This window comes from Ornithodoros turicata, unplaced genomic scaffold (assembly GCF_037126465.1).
Source record: "Ornithodoros turicata isolate Travis unplaced genomic scaffold, ASM3712646v1 ctg00000829.1, whole genome shotgun sequence".
Taxonomy (NCBI): Eukaryota; Metazoa; Arthropoda; class Arachnida; order Ixodida; family Argasidae; genus Ornithodoros; species Ornithodoros turicata.
The window spans coordinates 1,362,604-1,386,565 of NW_026999402.1; the positions used below are offsets into that span (position 1 = coordinate 1,362,604).

Sequence of the window (23,962 nt, forward strand, 5' to 3'; positions counted from 1 at the left end):
TAGGAGCGTGCTATACGGTGAAGTTCATTTTTAAGAGTGTAGTGCTGCAAATATATCGACATTTTCAATATCGATAAATCTCAACATCGTAAAAAATAATCGATGAAATTCATTAAAATATCGATGCTTATATCGTTCAGCAGTTGCATACGCTGTCCTACAGGATGCCTGTCTGGCCGTATAACACACCTGCTGAAACTGCATCTATTTTGCTCCTGTTTTTTAATAAAAAAATTTGTATCGAATAAAAAAGCCACGGGAGCAGCATATACCCTCTTAAAAATGAACTTCACCGCATAGCACGCTCCTAGCCAACCATAATCTCGAATGATATCGTTATCTGCTCTGATTTGTTGAAAACGGGAGGCGTACGCCTTTTCTGTGACACGCCTCCCGTTTTCAACAAATCAGGGTTGATAACGATATCATTCGAGTTTATTGTTGGCTAGGAGCGTGCTATGCGGTGAAGTTCATTTTTAAGAGTGTAGATGTCGTTTTTTGCAGTTGAATTCTACGGTGAGGCTGACATCCTCTCGAAGAACGTATGCAACTACAAGATGACTAATTACCTAAAACTCATTCATTTCGTGCAGAACCGGGAAATCAAATGAGAGACCATCCTAGTTGAAAGCCATTCCGCGTTCTAAAAATCCTGAAATACGTAAGTACGTACACTGTTAAAACAGAACTTCACCACATAGCACGCTCCTAGCCAACCATCATTCCGAATGATATCATTCTGTGCATTGATTTGTTGAAAATGAGAGGAGGCGCCTATCTGGGACATATTATCTAGTACCAGATAGGCGCCTCCCCCCTGTTTTGAGCAAATCATGACACATAATGGTATCATTCGGTACGATGGTTGGTTAGGAGCGTGCTATGTGGTGAAGTTCTGCTTTAACAGTGTAAGGATGTCAACCCCCGAATTATTTCAAGATGCAAGTGAGCCGCAACTGAAAAAGGGCGGCTGAGAAACGCGTCATCTATACGCCGACAGGTCGGCACTTCATCCAATCATCTCCATCGCTCCAAATCACGTGGCCCTCTGACGCGAAATGAGGGCTGTACCCCCTGCGCTCCAGGTCGGGGCGGTTTCGGCTCATCTGCATTATCAAAATTCGGGGGTGGATATTTTCGCGCACTTGCGTGTTTCGGGATTTCTTTAAAAGTGGAATGGCTTTCAACTATAGGGTGGTCGCTCATTCTCCTGCTTTTGCCTGTTCATTAATCAATTTTGGATAATTATAACATACTTTCTTCGAGAGGATGTCAGCCTGGCCGTAGAACTTGACTGCAAAAACCGCATCTATTTTGTTCCGCTACACTCTTAAAAATGAACTTCACCGCATGGCACGCTCCTAGCCAACCATTATTTCGAATGATTTCGTTATCTGACCTGATTCGCTGAAAACGGGGGGCGTACGCCTTTTTGTGACAATTATGACCAGCATAAGTGTCACAAAAAAGGCGTACGTCTCCTGTTTTCAACAAATCAGGGCGGATAACAATATCATTTGTGATGATGGCTGGCTAGGAGCGTGCTATGCGGTGAAACTCATTTTTAAGAGTGTAGTTCTTTTATTGTAAAATTTTGTAACGGATAAAAAGAAACATATATACAAGAAATATATGATGTCATACTTCTCAAACTATTTCCCCGTCGGCGGCACTGCCTTCGACAGGACCGCTCACCCGTCATAGCTCTCCTTACATATACAGTTATATACGATGGGTATATAGAGAACCCGAAGCTCCCTGGCTGCACGTACTGTGTTTGTATATGCTTATGAAGCATGCCGCTATCCTACAATATTTAGATAGAGTATTTCATCGCTATCCCGTGACTTACCAACAAAAGAAAAAGAGCAGGAAAAGCATTACGTTGTCCTTTGTTGCTCCAAGTATATGCGCACGTCAGCTGCTGGAAGGCTGAAATAAGCCTTTCATTTGTTCACTGTTTACAGGACGCAGAGGAACCAGGAAGTGGCAACGCGTTTTTGTACCTATAGTTTATATTACTAATGAGTCATTAGTAAAATGACGACGAAACACGCAGTGCAGACACAACTACACTCTTAAAACAGAACTTCACCGCATAGCACGCTCCTAGCCAACCATCATCTCGAATGACATCGTTCTCACCCCTGATTTGCTGGAAACGGGAGGCGTACGCCATTTTTGTGACAATTATGAACTGCATAAGTGTCACAAAATAGGCTCCGCCTCCCGTTTTCAACAAATCAGGGGTGAGAACGCTGTCATTCGGGATGATGGTTGGCTAGGAGCGTGCTATGTGGACGTGTTACTGTGGTACTGTAGTGCCCCCTGCCGACGCCACTTATAGACAGAAAAAGTCGTCTGCTACTAACGGCATCATTCAATGGTTGACCTGGCATGGCCTGGTTGGGTTGGCAATGGTTGGCGTTCAACGTGCTGGGAGGTGGACCCGGGTTCGATTCCGGGCCGGGCGCCGGCTGTTATGTCTCGGTGTTTTCCCTGGGTTTCCTATGAAGTCGGCCCAGGACGCACGGCCACCCACCCCCTGCGATAGTCGTGAGGTTGCTTTGCTGAGCTTGGCCGACTACACTTTTAAAAACGAACTTCACCGCATAGCACGCTCCTAGCCAACGATCATATTCGAATGATATCGTTATCTGCCCTGATTTGTTGAAAAAGGGAGGCGTACGCCTCCCGTTGTTTGTTGAAATTGTTGAAAACGGGAGGCGTACGCCTCCCTTTTTCAACAAATCAGGGCAGATAACGATATCATTCGAATATGATCGTTGGCTAGGAGCGTGCTATGCGGTGAAGTTTCGAGCTCAATGCGTAAAGATATTACGGTACTGGTCCCGATTCTTCCCAGTTTCTTCTTTCCTTTTTTTTTTTTTTCAATATAACATTTTATAGTCAGGTGTGTACGTGTTCCTGCGTTGCCGAGGCTCAGGACTTCGCCCAGAATATCCTGCTCAACATGGCGGCGAAATTTGCTTGCAACATCCAATGGGGGCCCTGTCATTTTTTTTTTTTTTTTTTTTTTTGCAACCGCGATTGTCTTTTTCAGCCCTCAAGGTTATCTTTTTCGAGATCGCGTTGCAGAGTCTCTTGATAGAAACGTGCAGCTGCTTTCTAGAACAATCGTGTATGAGTAATGATTTCCATTTCTTTTTTGGGTAACGTGTTATTAAGGACTTGAAAGAAATACAATAATAAGGAAAGGTTTCTTTTTTTTTTTCTTGCCTTTTTCTCGCTTTGTGGCAACTTGCCATCCGTCTCGGCAGGCAGACCGCCCTCTCTTTCTTATTCGCGGCTAGAATGCCCGGAGCTGTCAGTTGTGTGCGTACAAGTCATCCGAATGAAACGACTTGCGCCTCCTTCGTCAGACGAGACCATTTCCTAATAATCTGTTCTCCGGTACTTGCCAGGAAATAGCGTTCCTTCTAGTGCCGACTAATTCGAATGCTAAATGGCGTTATCCACTCAGGTGTCTCAGTGCATTCGGTATATATTCTTTTGTTGTAACCCTGTAGCGATGCAAACTGGACTACATGTACAGTAAATCCTTATTCGATCAGGGAAATTCGACATAACAGAGAGTTCGAGAAACGCGGAAGTTAAAAAGAAAAAAAAAACGGTGACAGTATCCTCGGAAGTTACTGAAACACCGGAGAAGCCCTAAAATGAGGTATCAAATCAAGGAAACAAAAGATTATTTTAGGTACATTGGCGTCCTTTTATAATTTACGCGTAATGAGATGAGCCATTCACGAAATCGATAGTGACTCTTTCGGAATTATTCGAAGAATTACTCTTCGTCAAGAGCGAAATGTATACGCGCATGGGCAGTACGACAAAATGCGCTATAGCAGCCGACAAAACGCTGAAAGCGTACGTGCTACGTGAACTGCGTGCACCATACATAATAACATCACTGAGTTGCTCAAACGGAAGTAGCTTCAAGTACACTATACACTAGGAAAGAATCAAAGATGTGTGCGCTTTGGAAACGCACTGGCAGCTTCAAGGTGTTTGTACGCGCTTCGTCTGCTCTGTGTACCCTTCAGACCAGCCCTGGAAAGCTAGAAGGGATTCAGAAGGAACTGGAGCGGGAGGGAGTCAGAATATCTCCTCGACTAGCACCGCAATTACTAGTAAAGGATAAGCGGAAAAGTGAAAGAACCACACTAGCTCGAATGACAGAGCGCGACGCCCAACAGAGAGTTTTCCTGCGGAGGTGTGGGCAGTTACCGTGGAAACCGGTACGCGTCGCTGACGTATATATTGTTGCCGACAAGACCCCCCCCCCCCCCAAAAAAAAAAAAAAAAAAATGAAGCACCTCTAAACAATTTTAACGATTGGCGACCCTGTAATGGCAGTCCTAGCTCCGAGATCGAACGGTGTCGCCGCGCTGCGGAGAACTACCGCAGTGTGGACGCGTCGTCTGCTTTGTCACTTCTGCGTTCACTGCAGTAGGTGGAGCACTGGGGAACCGAACAGTATCGTACCATCGCGGCAAAAGTGATATTCCGGTGAATATACGCAAGAACTACGGAAAAGGACCATCAACTCCAAACATCGGCCCACGTGTTCGCCCCCTATAGGTCGTAGTGTCGCCCCCTATATAGGTCGATCTCGCAGCGAATACGCCTGACACACGTGATGATTTAGTGCCATTTCCGTGCGGTACACTCCAACAAACGAATGTCACTTACACCACGTGCTTGCATGCAGCGTCACTTGCTTATGTAGTGATGGCAAATATACGATAGATGAGAATAAACGGCGGCAAATTTTTTAGGAGTGCGCCACAATACCATCCCCAGAACGTTTTTCTTTGATTCAGACACACAGTGTTAATCTACTTCCAACATTAAACAAATTGGCCTAAAACACGTGCCACTACAAAAATGGCCGCCGCCGGCTCGCCGAGACCGCGAAGTAGTCACATGCTATTAACGAGAGTACTGATGTGTGTGTGTGTGTGTGTTTACCATCTCGCGCTGTACTTAAATATAACAAACACACTGTTGAGAATACTCGTCTAAAATTATTGTGGTGTCGGGACCCCTCACTTTTTCTCAATATTTTTACCTGTGTCACAAAATCTGCCGTCGGGGCTAGAAACTTCGTCAGCCGAAAAGAAGCGAAGTGAGTTTGGGAAACGTACTTTCTGCCGAGTGTCACTAAAATATGTCGTGTGACAGCACACGAATGACACTAAGTGCGAGTGTCACTCGCTGAAAGTGACACTAAATTAGTCCGTCTGACAGGGGTATAAGTGCATTTAGCTGACAGGTATACATAGTATGGTGCGTCCGCGTGGTGTCTGTCATCGTGTGCGTCTTTGGCTGATTCTATACGCTCAGGCATGCATGAATACCAAGTATCCCACCTTAAAACACATTATATATAGTGTTACTGGCTCTTTACGGCCTACACTGAGTACGTCGGTCCATAACTTTATGAAGCCACGTGACACCGGCAGGCTATGTTAGCGATACGCTGAAATGGTATAAATATACCGCAGTAACGACATATAGAAAATAAGCGATTCCGCGAAACATCGAAAGTCTTTCGATAGAAATCTTAAGAGCATTTCAAACGCCGCCTTCATACCGTTACGAAGCATGAACACAAAGTGTACACACCCTTGGGGTCCTTCTCGTGCAGCGGCGTACTGGAATCCGCAACCTTCGGCCTTTTATCCAAAGCCATCGCCGCACGGGCACAGCAAAAACTGTCCACTAAGCACGCGAGAGCACAATCTGGAAGCAGTTTACCGCTTTACAACACCGCTATGGCACATTATCAACAGCTGCCTGTCGGCATCCGCCGGCAGGAACGCGCCGGAACTCGGGATACGTACCCCAGATGCAGTGGAGATACCGTTCTTATCCCCCGATTAAGCGACTGTGACTTCTCACCGCGCGAACGGAGGTTCGCAGTTACGTTGGAAAAGCGAGTATGCCGCGGCCGCTGTCTCCAAGTGCATGCGTTCGGCTTGTATACGGGGAACAGCTGCGGCGGTATAGCATGTTGCCGTTGTCATTTGCATCGGCGTAGGGGGCATGTCAGCCAGAGAATCGGTTTCCTGAAACGCTGTGACGTCTCAAACTATTAAAGGGGGCACTGGAGTGCAAGGATTTCTCCTCATGGAACGAAATATTCCGTTACCTTGACAGGAATATTTAAAAAAAAAAAAGGAACGCGGTTTCCGTTGCGTCGTTCGCGATTTTTGAGCGAAAGCAACCACAATGTATACGCTTGCCTTCCCCCTCTCCTTCTCACGCAGAGCGACAATGCGGAGAGGCCTCCGATTGGACTCCTCAACGACCTCTCCGCGAGAGCTCGGACACATCGTTTGAGGATACCAAATGGGAGCCCACTCCGACCTGTTCTTGAGATGTATATTCACACGGACGACATTCCTCCCAATGCTGCAGCGGAAGATGCGAAAAACGTCACAGTTTTCTGTTGTCACGTGGTCGCGAGCACACAACGTCGTGTCTTTACGTACGCCGCCAACGCCACCTATATGCAGAAGGGCTGCTTAATGCCCCCCGCCCCCCTCTCGTTACGTGGTCACAAAGTCAGAATCCGTCTGCTACCATGTCCGCGATTTGCAGTTCTGCGAATTCACGAACTCGCAAACGATTGAAGCTATCTTCGTAAAGTTGAACCTGTAGACTAAAAGTGCAACACGCTTTCCAGAACATTACTCTCGAGAAAAATATGGGACCGTATTGCGATTTATTTTGCTTTTCCGTTTAGTACGCGAGGACGCGTTCAGTACTCGCAGACGACAGTGACTGCCCATGCGGCTGACGGTGGCTCGTCTCCATGGCTACGGCCGCTGAAAGCACGTTCCTGATTGGGTACGGCCATTGAAAACACGATCCTGATTGGCTGACTCTTAGTTGATACGTCACGTCGGGCAATAAGCAGGCTTCCTCTATCTAGGTACGTATCTTGAGTGCATACTCAAAATCAGAGTTCGAGGTAACTCGTTATTGTAACTAAGTTCCTTTTTTTGATAACTTGTAACTTAACTCGGTACTTTTGCGCCGTGGTAACTTCCAGAGGAATTCGTTTCTTTCTCAGGTAACTTTGCCAAAGTAACATAAGCCAAGTTCTAATTTACTTCTAATTCGCTTTTCACTCACGTCCACTTATTTTCTTGCTTTCTCTCCGGCTCTTTCGTGGCATTTTATGCCATAAAGCGTGATATTCAATCAATGACAAATCAATGACAATATTCTATTCAGGAAGTAAGAACCGCTGCCATTGAAATGAAGCTGAACCATTGTGCGCCCACAAGGAATAAGATGCAAAGCGTTCGATTTATTCGACATAAACGAAAACGATCTAAGCGTGTTGCACTCCTCCACAGGCAACTCAAGGTCGAACTCAACTGCTCACGCGCGCTGCACCTGTGTAGTTCTATTTTGTGTCCGAAGTAACTTGGAAGTAACTCGTTCTTTTATTTAAGTAACTCCCTAACTGCGAGTTACATTTCAGGATGAAGAACTTCGTTATTAACTTAGTTACATTTTGTACACGGTAACTTAACTCGTGCCAAGTTCTTTTTGACGGGTAACTTCTCGATCTATGCTCAAAATACAGTATTTTAAATACTTTTTGCGATATTTTGGTACTGCTGTTTTCAGTATTTGCCAGTCAGTGCTCAATTTACTTTCCATCCTTGTCAAGCCGTATCCAGCACACTTCTCCGACGTGTCCAGATTTTCAGCTCACTTCAACTTAACTCCCATTTTTCTTCCTTTTTTGGGAATTCGCCGCATCTGTCATTTATGCTCGCCGCATCTGTCATTTATTTATCTGTCATGTATCATTGGCTGGTCCCACGCTTGGCCTTGCTTGTCAATAGCCCGACCCTTTCGCCAGAAAACGGTTCCTATTCATATTGGCAGGTGAATGCCTGGGGGATTAGGTACTAGAGAATCACGGCATTTATTTCGTTGGTCACCAAAGCAATAAACACGCGCATGAAGTTGAAAGATCCGGGCTGACATACAGGAGGCATTACGAAGTTTTGGGTCAGAACATATCACCAAGGTTTACCTTGACCTTCCTTTCATCTGTTTGGCCACGTTCAGGATACGCATTTTACTTACCGCTAATACTAAAGTACTCTAAAGAGTATCTTAAGTACTTCTTAGAGCATTTAGTACTCTACTCAAATTTCTTTGTTTTGAGTATTTTGTACTCTATTTTAAATACTTTGCACGTGAAGTACTTAGTATCTTATTTTGAATACTTTTGCGCAGTATTTTGTACATGTCTGGTGGCTTTTGGATGGTGCAGGTAAAATGGGTATCGTGCTCCATCACGTGGCCTCTTCCCTCCTCTCCACGAAAGCGAAGAAAGGTGGAGCGGCAGTAGAGCAGAGAGCAGAAAATAGAGAAAGGGAAAAACGACAGCACAGCAGAAGCGGCCGTTTCAAACAGATTTTCGTGGGACCCCTCTAGCGGTCGCTCGTGTCAAAACCGCCATTACTTCCTGCCCACCACGTGATCTTCTCTAAAGTTTCGGTTTAGCAACGCTTTCTTGCTCGTGCTGCTTTCCGTGCTTTTATGACTTTCCAAAGTCAGTTACCCTTAAAATGTGAGCACCATTGCGGAAACGTTCTTACCACGGCTGCGGCTGTCGTCAACGGAAAGCCGCTCTGTCACGGGGATAACGTTTCATTCGTCAGTACGTACTTAATTGATTGATTGATTGTTTCGTGCCCCTGTATAGGTGTGAGTCATCCTGAATCGTTCGTTTGCGAGCTGGCGCTGTGCTACAGCTGCATGTTCATTTGATTTCCTCTATTGTTGTACAAGTTTGATTAATGGCATTCTTTACCACTTCAGCAACAAACACACAAGACGCGGCCACGTCGTCACACAAACGTCGCTGCTACGAATGATGCTTCTAGTCCTCCGTGCTTGTCCTGCAGGCCGTACCTGGTCTTGTAATAGAAGAGTAAACCAAGAGTAAACTTCCGAACACAGAGAAATAAAACTGCACGCGCGCGTTCATACCACGATTCCCGTCGTCTGCTTTGGCAGCTGGCATGCGCATGCTCTTGGAGTCACGTGAGCGGTTACGTGGTAGACAGGAGCATCCCAGAATGCAATGCGAAGGCTGGCACGCCCGTCCCAATGGAAAAAAGTTGGAAGGGCCGCTCCTGTGTTTCCTTCCTCCATGACAGCGAGCGTGTTCAAGCGTCCAAGTGCCGTTTAAAGTAGCACAGAAGTCATTTTTAACACCCTGTTTTCTTGGTATAAAACTGCTAATCAGGCCAGTGAGATGCACCATACGAATTAATGCACCACATAGAGTCATAATTATCGCAGAAATTAAATTTAAAGTACGCCACAAAAAGCGACCGTGCGCAACGGCGGTGGAGAGCAGTGCCACCCTGTGATCTGCCTGGGACCTCGCGATGACGCTACAGGGGCCACGCTCGCTGATTGGTCCAGAGAAATATTGTCTGCTACTCGGCTGTTCGGGGTTCTGAAAAAAGCATTGCTCCTGGCTCGGTCATGATTCGGCCGCTCCTTCTATCTCCAATTCTCCGAAGGAACTGGGAAAATTGGGTTACGGCGCCAAAGGGACAGGGCGCTGACCCCCACTGACCAGCGAACCAGAACGAGTTACCCCTGTAACGTCATCCGTGACGTCCCATCATACTTCTCCTCCTCGTTATACCCGAACTGGCGAGTTAAGGGTGAACGCGCGGAGCCATGTTTATGTGAGGTCCTTTATTATTTTCTTTTTCTGCGAAGCAAATTGCACACATCAAAACCTTTCGCGCTACTCGGTAAAATGACACACACACTTTCATCAGACGACTTAATCTGATTTTTTTTTTGGATGGCCCTCTGTACTCCTTTAATAGCTGTTCCAGGAGCACGAAACAAGGAGCGCCCGAGAGCAGCTAACGCCGTCGGGAATATCCTACGACACAGCCACAAGATGCTCCGTAGTAGACGACAGGAAATGACGCTGACGGGTGTACCCCGAAATAAACTACCGTAAATAAGTTATCTGGCTATAAAATGCACAGTTGCTCGCGCAGGAAACTGCCAATAGCGAACTTAGACTAACCTGGACATCTGAATGCAAACACTGACTTTGGACTAACCTAATAATAAACTAACCAACATGCTGCTCCGTCGTTGTCCGCACTGCTATGCCTAACAGCCGCTAAAATGTGACTTTCGTTCGCTAAAACGACGTGGATAGACATCGAAAAACCGTGAGTTTGAGTGTTAAATGGTAATGCCCTGTTTTTAAACACGGCATATCATCTTACGAAATAATCCAGCATTCTCCTTGATTTTCCTTGTTTCGAGAACGTGATTTTCGAGATCGAGGATTTCGCAACCGGGAATATCGAGGTCCTCCCACACTGATGGTGTCGTCTGCTATAGGTGATCAGTACGCCGTTCCATATTTCCCGGTACCCTGTAAATGCTCAACATAACACGGAAGGAACTTTGGCTCCGTGAGTAGTTTTTTTAAAATTTGCTTTTTCTTCCACTACAATATTCCGTGAGGATGTCTGTTGTGTGGATACACAGGAAATGAAAATTGAGGTTTCTTCCGCTTCCACGTCACGAACGACGCAACAGATGAGCCCCGTTCGTTTTGTGTTGTTGTCAACGTAACGGCGTATTTCATTTCTGAGAGAAAGAAATGTTTGCAAGTTAGTGCCCTTTTAATCTTCACTATCGAAGAGAATATTTTTCTCTTCCTCATTTTCTTCTTCTTTCCTTTGCTGCGGAATTCACTGTCACGGAAGCGTGGTTTCTCGGAATCCTTCTTGCGTCGCTTTCCCAGGATTCTCCCGTTTCGTGGGAGTAGGGTCGATACACACGATGCAACTTTTTGCTGCAACTCGGTTCCCGCTACAGTTGCACGCAACCGAAGTTGCACCAAATAGGTCCATTTCATACGCCGAGCAACTCGGAATGTCGTGGTTCGGGTTCGCCTCGTCCCTTTTGAAACAGGGCAGGAAACACTATAGGTTACCACAGGCGAAGTCCAGGAAGTGCCTGGTGGCTATAGTGTGGTCACCGAGCTCGCCAGACGGCGCGAAAAAACATCATTGCCATCATTTTCGTCCAATCGAACTGCGACTTCCGCTCGTTACGACTTCCGCTCGTTACGACTTCCGCTCGTTACGACTTCAATCTCTTGCGACTTCAATCTCTTGCGACTTCAATCTGTTGCGACTTCAATCTGTTGCGACTTCAATCTGTTGCGACTTCAATCTGTTGCGACCTCAATCTGTTGCGACCTCAATCTGTTGCGACCTCAGTCTCTTGCGACTTCAGTCTCTTGCGACTTCAATCTCTTGCGACTTCAATCTCTTGCGACTTCAATCTCTTGCGACTTCAATCTCTTGCGACTTCCACAATTTTGAATAATTTCCACTGGACAGCGAAATTTCATCGTCCCGTCGTACTGTCGCAGCAATAACTGACACACGGAAGTCTTCCTGATTGGACGCATTTGCAAGGCGGAGCCGTGTGATTGACAGGTTACAGCTAGAGTTGCAGGAGAAATCGCTCGTGAAGCGATCGGCTCCGCAACTCCTGCAACCCGGCTGCGCAACCAGAGCTTCGCCGTTCACACGGTGCAACTTGTTGGCGCAACCTAGTTGTGCGCAACTAAAGTTGCATCGTGTGAATCGACCAATCGCTTCATGTACTGAACGGAGCCCCTATACCACGGACTTTCTGTTTTCAAGCCCTATACGAACGGACTACTGTGGGGAATATGACACCCGTTCCCGAGCAGCACAATGTATTGGCCCAATACTGGCAGGATATATCGATAATACCGCCGCAATATTGGGCCAAGATATTGTGGCACTTGCGATTCAGGACTGCCGAAGACGGGAGACTAGAATTGACATTAAAGGCTTCTCAAGACTGAAGGACAGGACTTTAGTGGTCACATTCTTACATCTTTACAGTGCCGGTACGGAGTGAGTGTTTTACCGTACAGAATTAAGGTAATTGGAGAATTTTAGAGAAACGTAAGCTCTCTCCGGTTCAGACTCAGTATCGCAGTCAGCCAATCACATCGCGCCCCGCTGAGTCGCCCCACTCCCTCTATCTGAAAGCCCGTTTCCTTTCTGGGGCCCCTTTCCGAATCCGTCTTAGTGAAGGCGAGATGGCAGCCTCCACGTGCGACTGTTTTGGGAACCCCTGGAATTTCACGTAAGCGCTTCGCGGTGGACGATGACTTATTCGTCCTGCGTGAAGTGCTTAGTGACAATACACACGAGGACCAGAAGCGTTGAACGGCAGGTATCCCGGAAGCCATAAATTGTGTCTCACGACGCTAATCTCGCGTACATTGATCGTCGACGACCTGTGCTTGATGTAGAAAACGCGTATGCCAGCAGGGCTGAGCTTCTATGTGTTCTCATCAGAGGTGGTTAAGAAGGAATGTATCATCAAGTGCGCTACAACGAGCCATCGTCGGAAGGTGACAAAATATAAAACGCGACAATAAGCCCTCATTAAACCCTTCCATTAAACTTCTGCTAGTCTGCTAGTTGCGGATCTCCTGTCATTTATGTTTCAACCCGCTTGTCGGCGTCTCTTGCTACAGTTCCACTCAAAAGTATGTGAAATTATTATAATTAGTTAATTAATGGGTATAATGATGAAATAATTAGTCTTCTAACCTCGACATCTGCTCCTAAGGACCGCAAATAATAGTCACTGAACTTCGCAAATTGTCTCCTGCTGCAATTAGGGAGTGACTTTTTCGGATTAAATGCGTCTTGCTCAGATTCGGGAGGTCAAAATCGGGCGCTATTTTTAAATCTGTAATTCGGGGAGAAATCGGGCGATAATTGTGCCTTCGGGTGTTATCGGGTGTTTTTGTTTCTCATCTTGTCGATTAATCTTTCACTAATCTTTGTTTTTTTTTCTGGGGGGGGGGGGGGGGACCTACCAGCGCTAATTCCCGAAGGCATAGATAATGCTGACACACATGGGTGTATTGCTGGGAACGTAATATGACCCATTCTTACACGTGGCGGCCTTTTGTTCGTCGTCAGTGGAAACATCACTTGAGGATTTCATAGTGACTGGAATTCGGGGAGAAATCGGGTTTAACCCGAATACGTAGGAGGTCAATTCGGGGGATAACATCCGCGCGCAATTGGGTTCAGCCTGAAAGAGTCAATTCTCTTGGTCAATTTGATGGCATAAGGCTGTATAACTCAGCCAACTTAGCAATTTTCCAACCGCACAGAGTAAGAAACAGTTAGCTCTTCTTTCTTCGGCCCTATGTATGTCGCAATATTTTATATCACTCGACATATCACGGTTGACGACTTGATTCGAAGTATTTTCGTGCATGCATACAAATTATGTACCTGGGACTCTTAGAATAGCGTGAAATGCACTCCCCACTCTGTGACATTCATTTACTCCCGTGCACTCACTCCCGAAAGCGACAATTTTTTGTGGCACTGCATTTAGTCCCCAAAAGGAGTAATCTTACTCCTTCCTTTTCTTCTGAGAGTGTAGTCGTTTTATATCATACTTGCCATCGATTGGTACAACAATTACACGCTTAAAAATGAACTTCACCGCATAGCACGCTCCTACACTCTTAGAAATGAACTTCCCCACATAGCACGCTCCTAGCCAACCATCATCCCGAATGACAACGTTTTCGCCCCTGATTTGTTGAAAACGGGAGGAGGAGCCTATTTTGTGCCCATTATGCACGGCACAAAATAGGCTCCTCCTCCCGTTTTCAACAAATCTAGGGCGAGAACGTTGTCATTCGGGGTGATGGTTGGCTAGGAGCGTGCTATGTGGCGAAGTTCATTTTTAAGAGTGTAGCCAGCCATCACATCGAATGATATCGTTATCTGCCCTTATCTGTTGAAAACAAGAGGCGTACACCTTTTCTGTGACACTTATGTTGTTGATAATTGTCACAAAAAAAAAAAAGGCGTACGCCTACCGTGAAGAGTGTATAAGCACGTAGTACACACATGAGCTCGTCTGTGTTGTTACGTTACGTCCTTATGGTAGTTACGGCCAAGCTCAGGTTTCGTATAGGTACGGGTCTTGTCCACCAGATTTCCCGCGTGCATGCTGTTTTATCTGTTACTTCTTCCAGACATTCTTCCACGCTCGTAAAAAGACAACTTCACCGCGTAACACACTGAAAGCTAATCGTTGCACGGAACGATGCCGTTATCGCTCGCGATTTCTACAAAGCGCAGGGCGTCAACGCCCTTTTGAGACAGCTAACATAGCCGCATAAGTGTCACAAAAAGCCGTACGCATCCAACAAATCAGGGGAGAGAATGATGCCATTCAGGATGACGGTTTGCTCGAAAGCGTGTTGTGCAGTGAAGTTGTGTTTCAAGGGTGCACGTAGTATAGGACCAAGTTGCATTGTCAGCTATTTATATACTTCTGTACGCGTATCGCCTAGGGATGCCACCAGGCCGGTATTATACCGGCACGGCCGGTTATTTGCTCGCTCTGCCGGTTGCCGGTAGGAAGATGATACCGGCAGCCTTTTGCCGATATTTGTGGCTCAACACCTTTCATAGGGGCTTTTACACGGTTTTCCTTTCAACATTCCACTAACAGCTTGAATAAATCTGGAGTACAGACCCAACTCCGTAGTCAACAGTCGTTTTCTTAGTTATTCATTATTATTATCATTGTTGTCTTGAGCGAGTACGCTCGTTCTTTCTTTCTCTCTCTCTGTATAATTTTCACCCCCCTCACCCACTTTCCCATTCCCGCGAACATTTCCCCCTTTCCCTCTATTCCACCTCCTCTCCCCCAGCCGGTATTTTTCACTACGAAAGGTGGCAACCCTAGTATCGCCACATTTACTTGGATGAGGTTTTTCCCGCGCTTTTCTGCTCGAATGTGCGCAGATGACCACACACCACAGCGTTTCTGCATTCTGAAATGCCGTCAAAGGTCGATACTGCAGTTGACGCAGCATTCGAAAGCGTTCCTCCAGAATGCGTCATGCAAGAAGCGTATATAATGGTCTACGGCTCGATTGGCCTTTGTTCCGTCCAGAAGACGAGGGGAGAACGGAGTCGCCCAGACGTCTAGGCGCTTCCATTGATGAGGAAGAGGACGGAACGGGTGCATGCCCTTCTTTCTCAGCCGATCGATTCCCTCCGTTCCTCCAACAGGACGGCCTCTCCAACATCCCAAGTTCTGAGAAAAGTAAAGAGCTTCACCCCATGACACGCTTTGCGCAAACCACTGCGCTGAATGATACACTCATAAAACAGGGTGGAGATGGTGGTGGTTGTGAAGGGGCTCACCTATTGGCGGGAAACGTCACGACTGACGCCCTGGGGGAATGTGCGTCCTGGGCCGACTTCTAAGGACTTAAAACAGGACTTCAGCGCATAGCACGCAGCTAGCTAACCATAATCCCGAACGATTTGTTGAAACCCGAGGGCGTACGCCTTTTATGACACTTATGCAGTTATAATTGTCACGAAAAGGCGTACGCCCCTCGCGTTCGACGGATCAAGGAAGAGAACGATGTCATTCGGGTTACACTCTTAAAAATGAACTTCACCGCATAGCACGCTCCTAGCAAACGATCATCTCGAATGATATCGTTATCTGCCCTGAATCGTTGAAAACGGGAGGCGTACGCCTTTTTTTGTGACAATTATGAACAGCATAAGTGTCACAAAAAAAGGCGTACACCCCCGATTTCAACAAATCGGGGCAGATGACGATATCATTCGAGATGATGATTGGCTAGGAGCGTGCTACGCGGTGAAGTTCATTTTTAAGAGTGTAGGATCGTGGTATAAGCGGCGAAGCCCTTCTGGCTGCCCGTGTCCTTGACGCCGCGTTCGCTCGTGAGTTCTACCGGAAAACGTCCTAGCGTGAGGCCACGAACATCTGCCCGCTGGGACATTCCATCACTGCCGGTCAGGACTTACGCAGAGGAACGCTATCTCCTCTATTTGGTGACCCGAACTGCGAACACCTCAGTTCGGTGAAGAATTCGGCCTTGTACCGTCCCAAGTTTCACAAGGACCACATCCGGCATCAAGATCCGCGCACCTGCACAGGAGGCAGACGATGGCGATATAGAGCCTGTCTCGCGAGCTTTCCGAGCACGTCCTTCCACTGGGGACTCGACTGGTAATGGGAGGTTACGCTCACTTACTTCCGAAGCGGCACCCTTCGGCTTCAGCGCCTCGTAAGGGTCGCGGTACGCCGCGGTCTCACACTATTCCGACTCCCACCTACATCATGATGGTACTCCTAGGCGTCACTAGCGACACTTCAATGAGCAACGTGCTCCGCTACAGGTACCGGTATGTCGCTGGCCTTAGGCTCTGACACCGCACATGCGTCAGCTCTGCACCGCTTTCTGGAAAACGCTCGCGGCAATGCCTCACGCTGTGTCCCCATCGTACTGTTACGAGCTGACACGAAGCGAAGTGTCCACTGGCGCAGCAGCACGACGCACAGCGCACTACATCGCAAACGATCGTCGACGCTCGGTGTCCTGCTGCTGCCGCGCACTAAGCCGCACACCTTGCTGACCCACATCCACGTGTCATCCTCATTCTTCTTTACGTGGTATCGACGCGGATCTTAATCGCAAGCACCGCTCCGCGTCTAAAAGGGGGGGGGAGTGATGTGGCTGTCCATGGACGACGGCGATGACGATGTAGCCTTTGCCGTGCCGCCGCGCTCGCTCGCGAGTTCTACCGGCACCGTCCTAGCGGGGGCCACGAACATTTGCCGCTGGAGACATTCCATCACTGCCGGTCAGGACTCGTGTAGCGGAACACCATCTCCTCTATACCTCATTTTAAGAGTGTAGAGCGGCGTGTACGCCTTTTTGTGACACCGAACACGAATCCAAATCGTCACACAGAAACATTTTCGACATGCGTACTTGGACACACTTTCGAAAATTCATTTTCGACAGGTCATGAAAGGGAACATCATTCTGGATGGTGGTTGGTTCTGAGCGTGTTCTGCGGAGATGTTCTGCGGAGATGTTCTGTTTCCAGAGCGTACGTTTCAGCGAGCCTCCCTTTGGAACGTTAGCAGCGTGCCATGTGGTGAAGTTCATTTTTAAGAGTATAGAAGAGACCACGTGACAAAGTATTTGTCCACTCACGAGACAGCGATGAAGGGGGCATTCCTAGACTGGCATGGACCCACGAAAGAAACCACGTACGGCTTACCTCAAGACGTCGCACCCCGTTCTCGAAAGAGAAACCAAGCACGTCGCTCCACGGGCATAGGGGAAAGGGGAAAACTGGGGAGCTGCACAAGACAGCTGAGTTACTTGCATAGCGCACTCGCAGAACCTCCGAATTTTCTAATCCTCTAAGCTAGTGCTTCCCAAACAGTGGGTCTCAACAGGATCGAGGAAGGGAAGCAGGGGCCGCGAATTTAAAAGAGTTTCAAGTGACAGTCACCCCCCGAAGTTTGCAACCTGCAGATACATTCTGTCCGGCACGCGGGTGATTAATATTTACCCCGACGTCTCTGCGTTCGCCAGCTGCAGGATATCCGTCTGCCGTCAAAGCATGCAGGAGGGGTACTAACGTCGCGCGTCTACGGGGATATATGCGTATATAACGCCACGAGCTACAGTGCTGTGAGACATTGGTGTAGGAAAAATTCGGAACTGGTCGTGTGAGAAACGACGAGGAGGAGTCGACGACCACATTCAACTGTAAGTGATGAGACCGTGCATGTCCTGTATAACTCTTTCATTTCGCGAGCCCAAGTTTTCGCGAATCGCGCGGCGCAAGAGAGGAAAATAACCGTTCTTCTGGAGTTCTTCATAGCGCAAGAACCTTCCTCTATCACCGAGAACTAAAAAATGGTTACAGTGGCGTTACAATGTTGTTTGCCGAGCGGTTATTTTTGCTCTGATGGGCGCGCGGGGGGGGGGGGGGGACACTCAAAGAAGAGACGTAGAGTACATTGGGGGAATCACAGCTTCTAGTCGCCTATAGATTGTAATTGCTCCGCAGTATAGTCCCCTGACACTGAAATTTACTTCCCCAGCAATGTACAGAGTCCCTATAAGCTTCGCGTAAACTTCCGTGCATTTAATACCGATACGCTAACGACAATAATACATCTAACCCCCAATAATACCAAAATTGCCCCTATAAGACAGCAATATTGTCACGGATGAAAACAGACGAGCGAGACGGCGAATAATCGGCGAACGCTTTATTCTAGCTGCTTAGCCGGCTAACACAAGAGCGCTCTTAGACAGAACTAAGGTAAAGAATGCTCCGGCTGGGAGCTCACAAGCTTTCATACACAGCGGCGAACATTGTAGAAAGCGCGCGTCGGTGAAGAAGAGGGAGTAGAGAAGCTTCTCCAAGGTCGTCGATCAGTTCATGAGATTGATGCGAGCGAAGAAACAGGTGCTTCAAGCATCGCTCGCTAATCAGCGCGGCGTGTCGTAAATCTCAGCCCGTCGCTCGACGCCTCCCCGCCCGCTGCCGCTGTTCCGTGTGGTCGCTTCAAAGATGATACGCGTACACAGTAGGAGCGTTTACATGGGCGCATACGTCGACTGAAAGCAACAGTCGACTGATCGCAAGCCCCGCCGGGCAATTCAGTCGACTCAGCCAATGAGAGCGCCGCCAAGGCACTAAAGTGGTCACTTTGCAATTGCATGCTGTTTTATCAGTGTGGGACTTCCTTTACTGTGCCCATAAACATTAAAGCCTTGTACCAACGGCCCAGTCATAATAAATCTACACCTAGAACGAGTCTTGTTTTGGCGCTGCATTGCATGCCAGTCTGGCAACGCTGCTGGCTTGAAACGCTTGCACCGGCGGGAAAGTCAACCATGTCCGTCGCCATGTTTATGTTGCGGGCGGGGCACGGCGGCAGATAAGGTTGTGACGTAGCGGAAACCGTCGGCACAGTCGACTTGCCCGGTTTACGTGGCAAATGCGAGACGACTCCAGCCGTCTGATCTACCCCAACGTAGCGACTTATTTCTGCTGCGTCGACGTCCCCTTTAGGTCGATGTAGGCGGGTTTACGTGGAGAGGGGCGATAGACCTATCTCGCCCAGTCGACTTATGTCGCCTTCACGTAAACGCGCCACGCGCACCAATTCCCTGCGCTAAAACCCGCCCCTTGATTGGCATGCTTCGTGATCTCATCTGATTACAGCGTCGTTCCAGCTGCTTGGATTGCTACGTATCTGTACAACCAAGTGTGAAAACTAACGATTACAGTGTAGTTCTTTCACGAAATTATCGCCTTAATCATTAATCCAGGAAGATCTTAAGTTCGCGAAAAATCCGGGGCCAGCGAACGTTAATCGCAAAATCGTGCCTGCAAGACGTCGTCGCTTCGCGATTTCATAATTTTGTAAGTCAGATCTTCACAAGGATCATGCCCTGCACTCTTAAAAATGAACTTCACCACATAGCACTCTCCTAGCCAACCATCAAACCATCATCCCGAATGACAACGTTCTCGCCCCTGATTTGTTGAAAACGGGAGGAGGAGCCTATTTTGTGCCGTGCATAATGGTACAAAATAGGCTCCTCCTCCCGTTTTCAGCAAATCAGGGGCGAGAACGTTGTCATTCGGGATGATGGTTTGATGGTTGGCTAGGAGCGTGCTATGTGGTGAAGTTCATTTCTAAGAGTGTGGATGGAATTGTCGCGGTGAGAGACTATAAGTTCTGCTATACGCTACAGCTCGAACGCAGGCTGTGTATATGCACCGGAGATATTGAGCGAGACATACGTCCCAGCCTGAAGTTGACGCTGAAGCACCGTCATATAAGTTTACAAATAACGAAGTTCCGTCTAGGTACACTCTTAAAAATGAACTTCACCGCATAGCACGCCCCTAGCCAACCATAATATCGAATGATATCGTTATCTGTCCTGATTTGTTGAAAACGGGAGGCGTACGCGTTTTTGTGACACTTATGCTGCTCATAATTGTCACAAAAAAGGCGTACGCCTCCCGTTTTCAACAAATCAGGGCAGATAACGATATCATTCGATATTATGGTTGGCTAGGAGCGTGCTATGCGGTGAAGTTCATTTTTAAGAGTGTAGCTCTGCTGGATGACAATACAGGCCGATGAAGCAAATACGAAGATCTACTGCTCTGTAATAAGAAACCAACAAGGACATCGCGGGTGGGGTCAAGAACCCGCATTCATATATAGGCCCAGGCCCGGGATTCCTTTGATTTACCCGCAGGGGGCCCGGACCGAATGCTTCATACCGGATCAGGCCCAAGCCCGAATATTTGCTATGTTTCCCAGCCCAGGCTCGGCCCGAGCCAGATTAATTTCTAGGCTACCGGACCCGGCGCAGTATTGCGGGCTGTGACCCGTTTGCTAACTAACAGTGAAGAACACAGGGTCGAGCCCGACCTAGACCCCGGTACGGGTCCATAAGGTCGAACCCGCGTCCAATCCAGGCCCGCAAAAAGAAGGCTCTATCGAGCCCTTGCAGTGCTCTCCCAGGCAGAGAAATGATGATGATGATGACAAGGGCAAGAAAAAACAGATAAGCAGTTATGATAACTGTCACCAAAAAGGCGTCCCAGACAGCACAATAAACGGCAAACATTCACTTTCTCCCCGTTTGTAAACAAATGACAACAGTGTTCGACAGCGCCACCAAATTGGTAGAGTTGAACTACGCTCGAAGCTATAGAGGCGAATAAGGTGGCGCGCGAAAGCCACGGGCTTGAGGGAATTACGATGGGACGTGACCTATGGTCCTACTTTTCTTTCAATAGGAGGCAGCGAACAAATGCCCATTCGTGGAACCCAGTCCTCCCCTTCCGATTTGTTTCGGTTTCAGTCTGTCTACCAACGTCATGATGACGTTTCTCGGGTAGAGGTTTATTATCTTCTCTTTCGACATGGCACTGTACCGAACTGGAATAAGGAAGGTGCATTTTGGGGAGAGCTGGTACAGGTACTTTTTATTTTACTCAAATCAATCATAACCAGTTGCAAAAACGGGACGGCTTTGAGAATATCACAACCGTTTCGACTATTTGGGATATCGGTATAGCCCAAGCAGCACAATGTACTGAAAGTCGAGTGCAATAGGGGTGGACGGGTAGGTGGAAAGCCTTGAACGGACTCGTGAAACTAAAGAACGTTGACAAGACACATACCGTCCACCCCTATTGCACTCGACTTTCGGTGCATTGTGCTGCTTGGGAGGTGACCTTTAAGTGTAACTACAAGTTATTCCCAAAAGTATCTAAGAGAAGAGAATCGAGCGAGTATTTAAGTTACGTGTAACAAACTCCAGTGTGATCCTTTCAGGAGCGGTGCACATGTAAACCTGAAGTCTAGTGCACCATGTGCTCGTAAAATAGTGTAAAAATAATATTTAAAAAAAACCGGAGAGTCTATAGTGAAAAAAGCTGCACCAGCGTGGAAAAAGGGTGGAAGACCTGCAACAAGTGGGTTTGAAGCAGTGTAGTTGGTTGAAATACGTACCAGAGTAAAAACTGCAGCGAAGGACGTGGACAAGCGAGTTAATACCTGTCGTTCGTTGATGTATTACAACCCGCTTGTAAGCGTCCCTTGCTGCGGTTTTACTAGAAACCAGCAACTTCAAGTTGCTGGTTTGAGCTGTGATGTGTTCGTGTTGTCTCTGTATTTTCTACCCATGCTCAGGCTTCTTATGGAACTTCTCCCTCCTCAAGTTGTCTCAGCAATGGGCATAAGACAGAGACTTAATCTGCCAAAAATTGTAGATGTTTCAAAGTATGTATTTTCAGGTATATATGAGGAGAGTATGCTATCTTGAAAAGTTGAAGTTGGGTAGGACGGCTAGGTAATTATAGTGGTCAACGTTGAGATATATGGGCGACAGAAGACAAAAGTAGGGGAACTAACAAAAAAAAGTGTTTATGAAAAGTTAAAAGTTATAAAAGCTAGGGGTGACGTCTACGTTACTGCGAGAGCTCCGCCTTCGTCAGGACGAAATAGCTAAGCGCGGCCACGAGGCTAAAGGGACGGCCTCGTGCAGCCGGCGCGACTCCGAAACTTAGCCAAGACTATCTTCACGAGTACTGTACACATACAACCGTCAAAGTTTCGAGTCGTTTTCGAGGACTTTGTCGAAACGTGCCGTATAATAGCAGACGACGAAACCTGCGCTCCTCTCATGCAACGTCACTTATGACGTCGGCCTGCGGGTACACCGCCGTTGTCATGGTAATTGTAACTTGCAGAACCACCTTGGGTTGAGTAATTCCCCCCTGAGTCTCCAGGAACCTCTTAGATGCCCGTGCTGCATTTCAATCGTTGCGCCGCTCTCAGCGCATAGCGGTTCCGAGGCTCTCTCTCCCTCTCTCATGCCTTCGCTTTCACTGCGTGATTTCATCGCTCTTCTTTCTTTATTTTGGTGAGACATGCCCTCGCGCACTAAATGCTGTGTTTATGGCTGCTCAACCACATATATCTGACCCTCGTTTCAGAGAACGCCATCATAGTCACCTAAGGTTTTAGTCTTGGTGGCATGCGCCTCGACGAACCATCAGTCCATTTAGTTAACTACTTAGTTAACCGATCTTATATAATCAAATCGATTACGCAAAATTAAAATTATTCGTATATCGCGCTCCGCGTTGTTTTTCATCTTGGTGCTTGTTAGGACAGCCTTTACGTTTACGGTGCACACCAAACAGTTATTGCTAATATGCGTGTGACTGGGGGCACATAAGTGCACTTTGCTTCGTGCTTTGGACACTTGAGATTTCGTTGCTTCCACTTTATCAGGGGCGTTCTGTAGTGGGTCGCGAGGGCGATACAGCCACACCTGGCGCCTAGTTTATCCGGGCGCGCGCCTTGCGGGTATAGGCCTTGGGAGCTGGTAAGGTTCGACAATAAAGTCGAGCGTACGGTCTCGTATCATTTTCCTACACCACTTTATTTCACTTAGAGTTTCTGTGACGCCTTTGAAGCGAATAGCATGCAGATACGTACTCATGCATGCAGAGTCACCGAAAGCTCCAGAAAGCTGAACAACACTTTAATACCAGCCTTCGCGTGGCGGTCCACACTTGGTCAGGTACTGGAGGAGTGACACGAAGAAGTTAATACAATCTATAAAACAAAATAAATACGTTATGTGTGCTGTCTGTCTAAACATGAGCAGTACACATATATACAGGGTCTCCTTCACATACTTCTTTCCGCCAGATGGCGAAACGGTCGAACGCGGCGTTGCAGAGTACGGCTCTGCATTCCGTTCCACCTGTTCACTTTGGCTGCGTTCCAATACCCCGGTTAGTTCGACGAAAGTCGCACATATTCAAGATAGGGCAAGCCGTCATTTTGACCCTGGGAACGAGGCCAACCGGAAGTCGCACGTACGCTAGTAATGAATTACGCTGTAATTTGCAAATTTTATAGTGAGGTTAGGTTAGGTTAGATTAGGTTAGGTCAGTACATTTTTCACGCGCGGGGGGGGGGGGGGGGAGTCCGGGGGGGATATCCCCCCCCCCCGCAGTTGTTCGAGACTGTGCTCACTTCCGTTTAGGCCTCGTTCCCAGGGTTAGATCTGAGTGTGCCCTATCTTGAAAATGTGTTCCACCAGTTAGTCGACTGCCTAGCGGTCTAACCGGAAGTGACGCCATGTTCGTTCCAAATCTCGCCAAGTCCGCTATTCAGTCGGCTACCGCCTAGTGCGCATCTATGCAGTCTAGTTATACGACTGACCATCTGACAGCCGGGATGGAGACGCTAGTACCTGCTGCGCTTGCGCCGTACGCATGTCTTGCGTGAGCAACGAGATGGCGCCACAGGCGCCTCGGCTAGGCAAGCCTGTTCCAATAGTGACAAGCAAAGGGGTCTACTCAGCTGCCTAGTCAGGCGGCTTCACGGGCGCGAGGTATTGGAACGCAGCCTT

The 23,962-nt window shown here is 47.7% G+C and overlaps 1 protein-coding gene across 4 annotated transcripts in view; it reads right to left on the minus strand.

The window, feature by feature from the left end:
- The window catches only part of LOC135375124 (choline transporter-like protein 2), a 64,403-nt gene that overhangs the window by 33,679 nt on the left and 6,762 nt on the right, over window positions 1–23,962 (minus strand). Inside the window, exons 1-2 of one of the 4 annotated variants that reach the window (XM_064607838.1) lie at window positions 5,868–5,996; window positions 5,650–5,766 (exon numbers count right to left, since the gene is read on the minus strand). The exons of the other annotated variants lie outside the window; for them this stretch is intronic. Of the exons in view, the coding sequence (XP_064463908.1) occupies window positions 5,650–5,716 (67 nt within the window). The 5' untranslated portion in view covers window positions 5,717–5,766; window positions 5,868–5,996. Of the gene's footprint in view, window positions 1–5,649; window positions 5,767–5,867; window positions 5,997–23,962 lie in introns of those variants that run through there. 4 annotated transcript variants of the gene reach the window in all.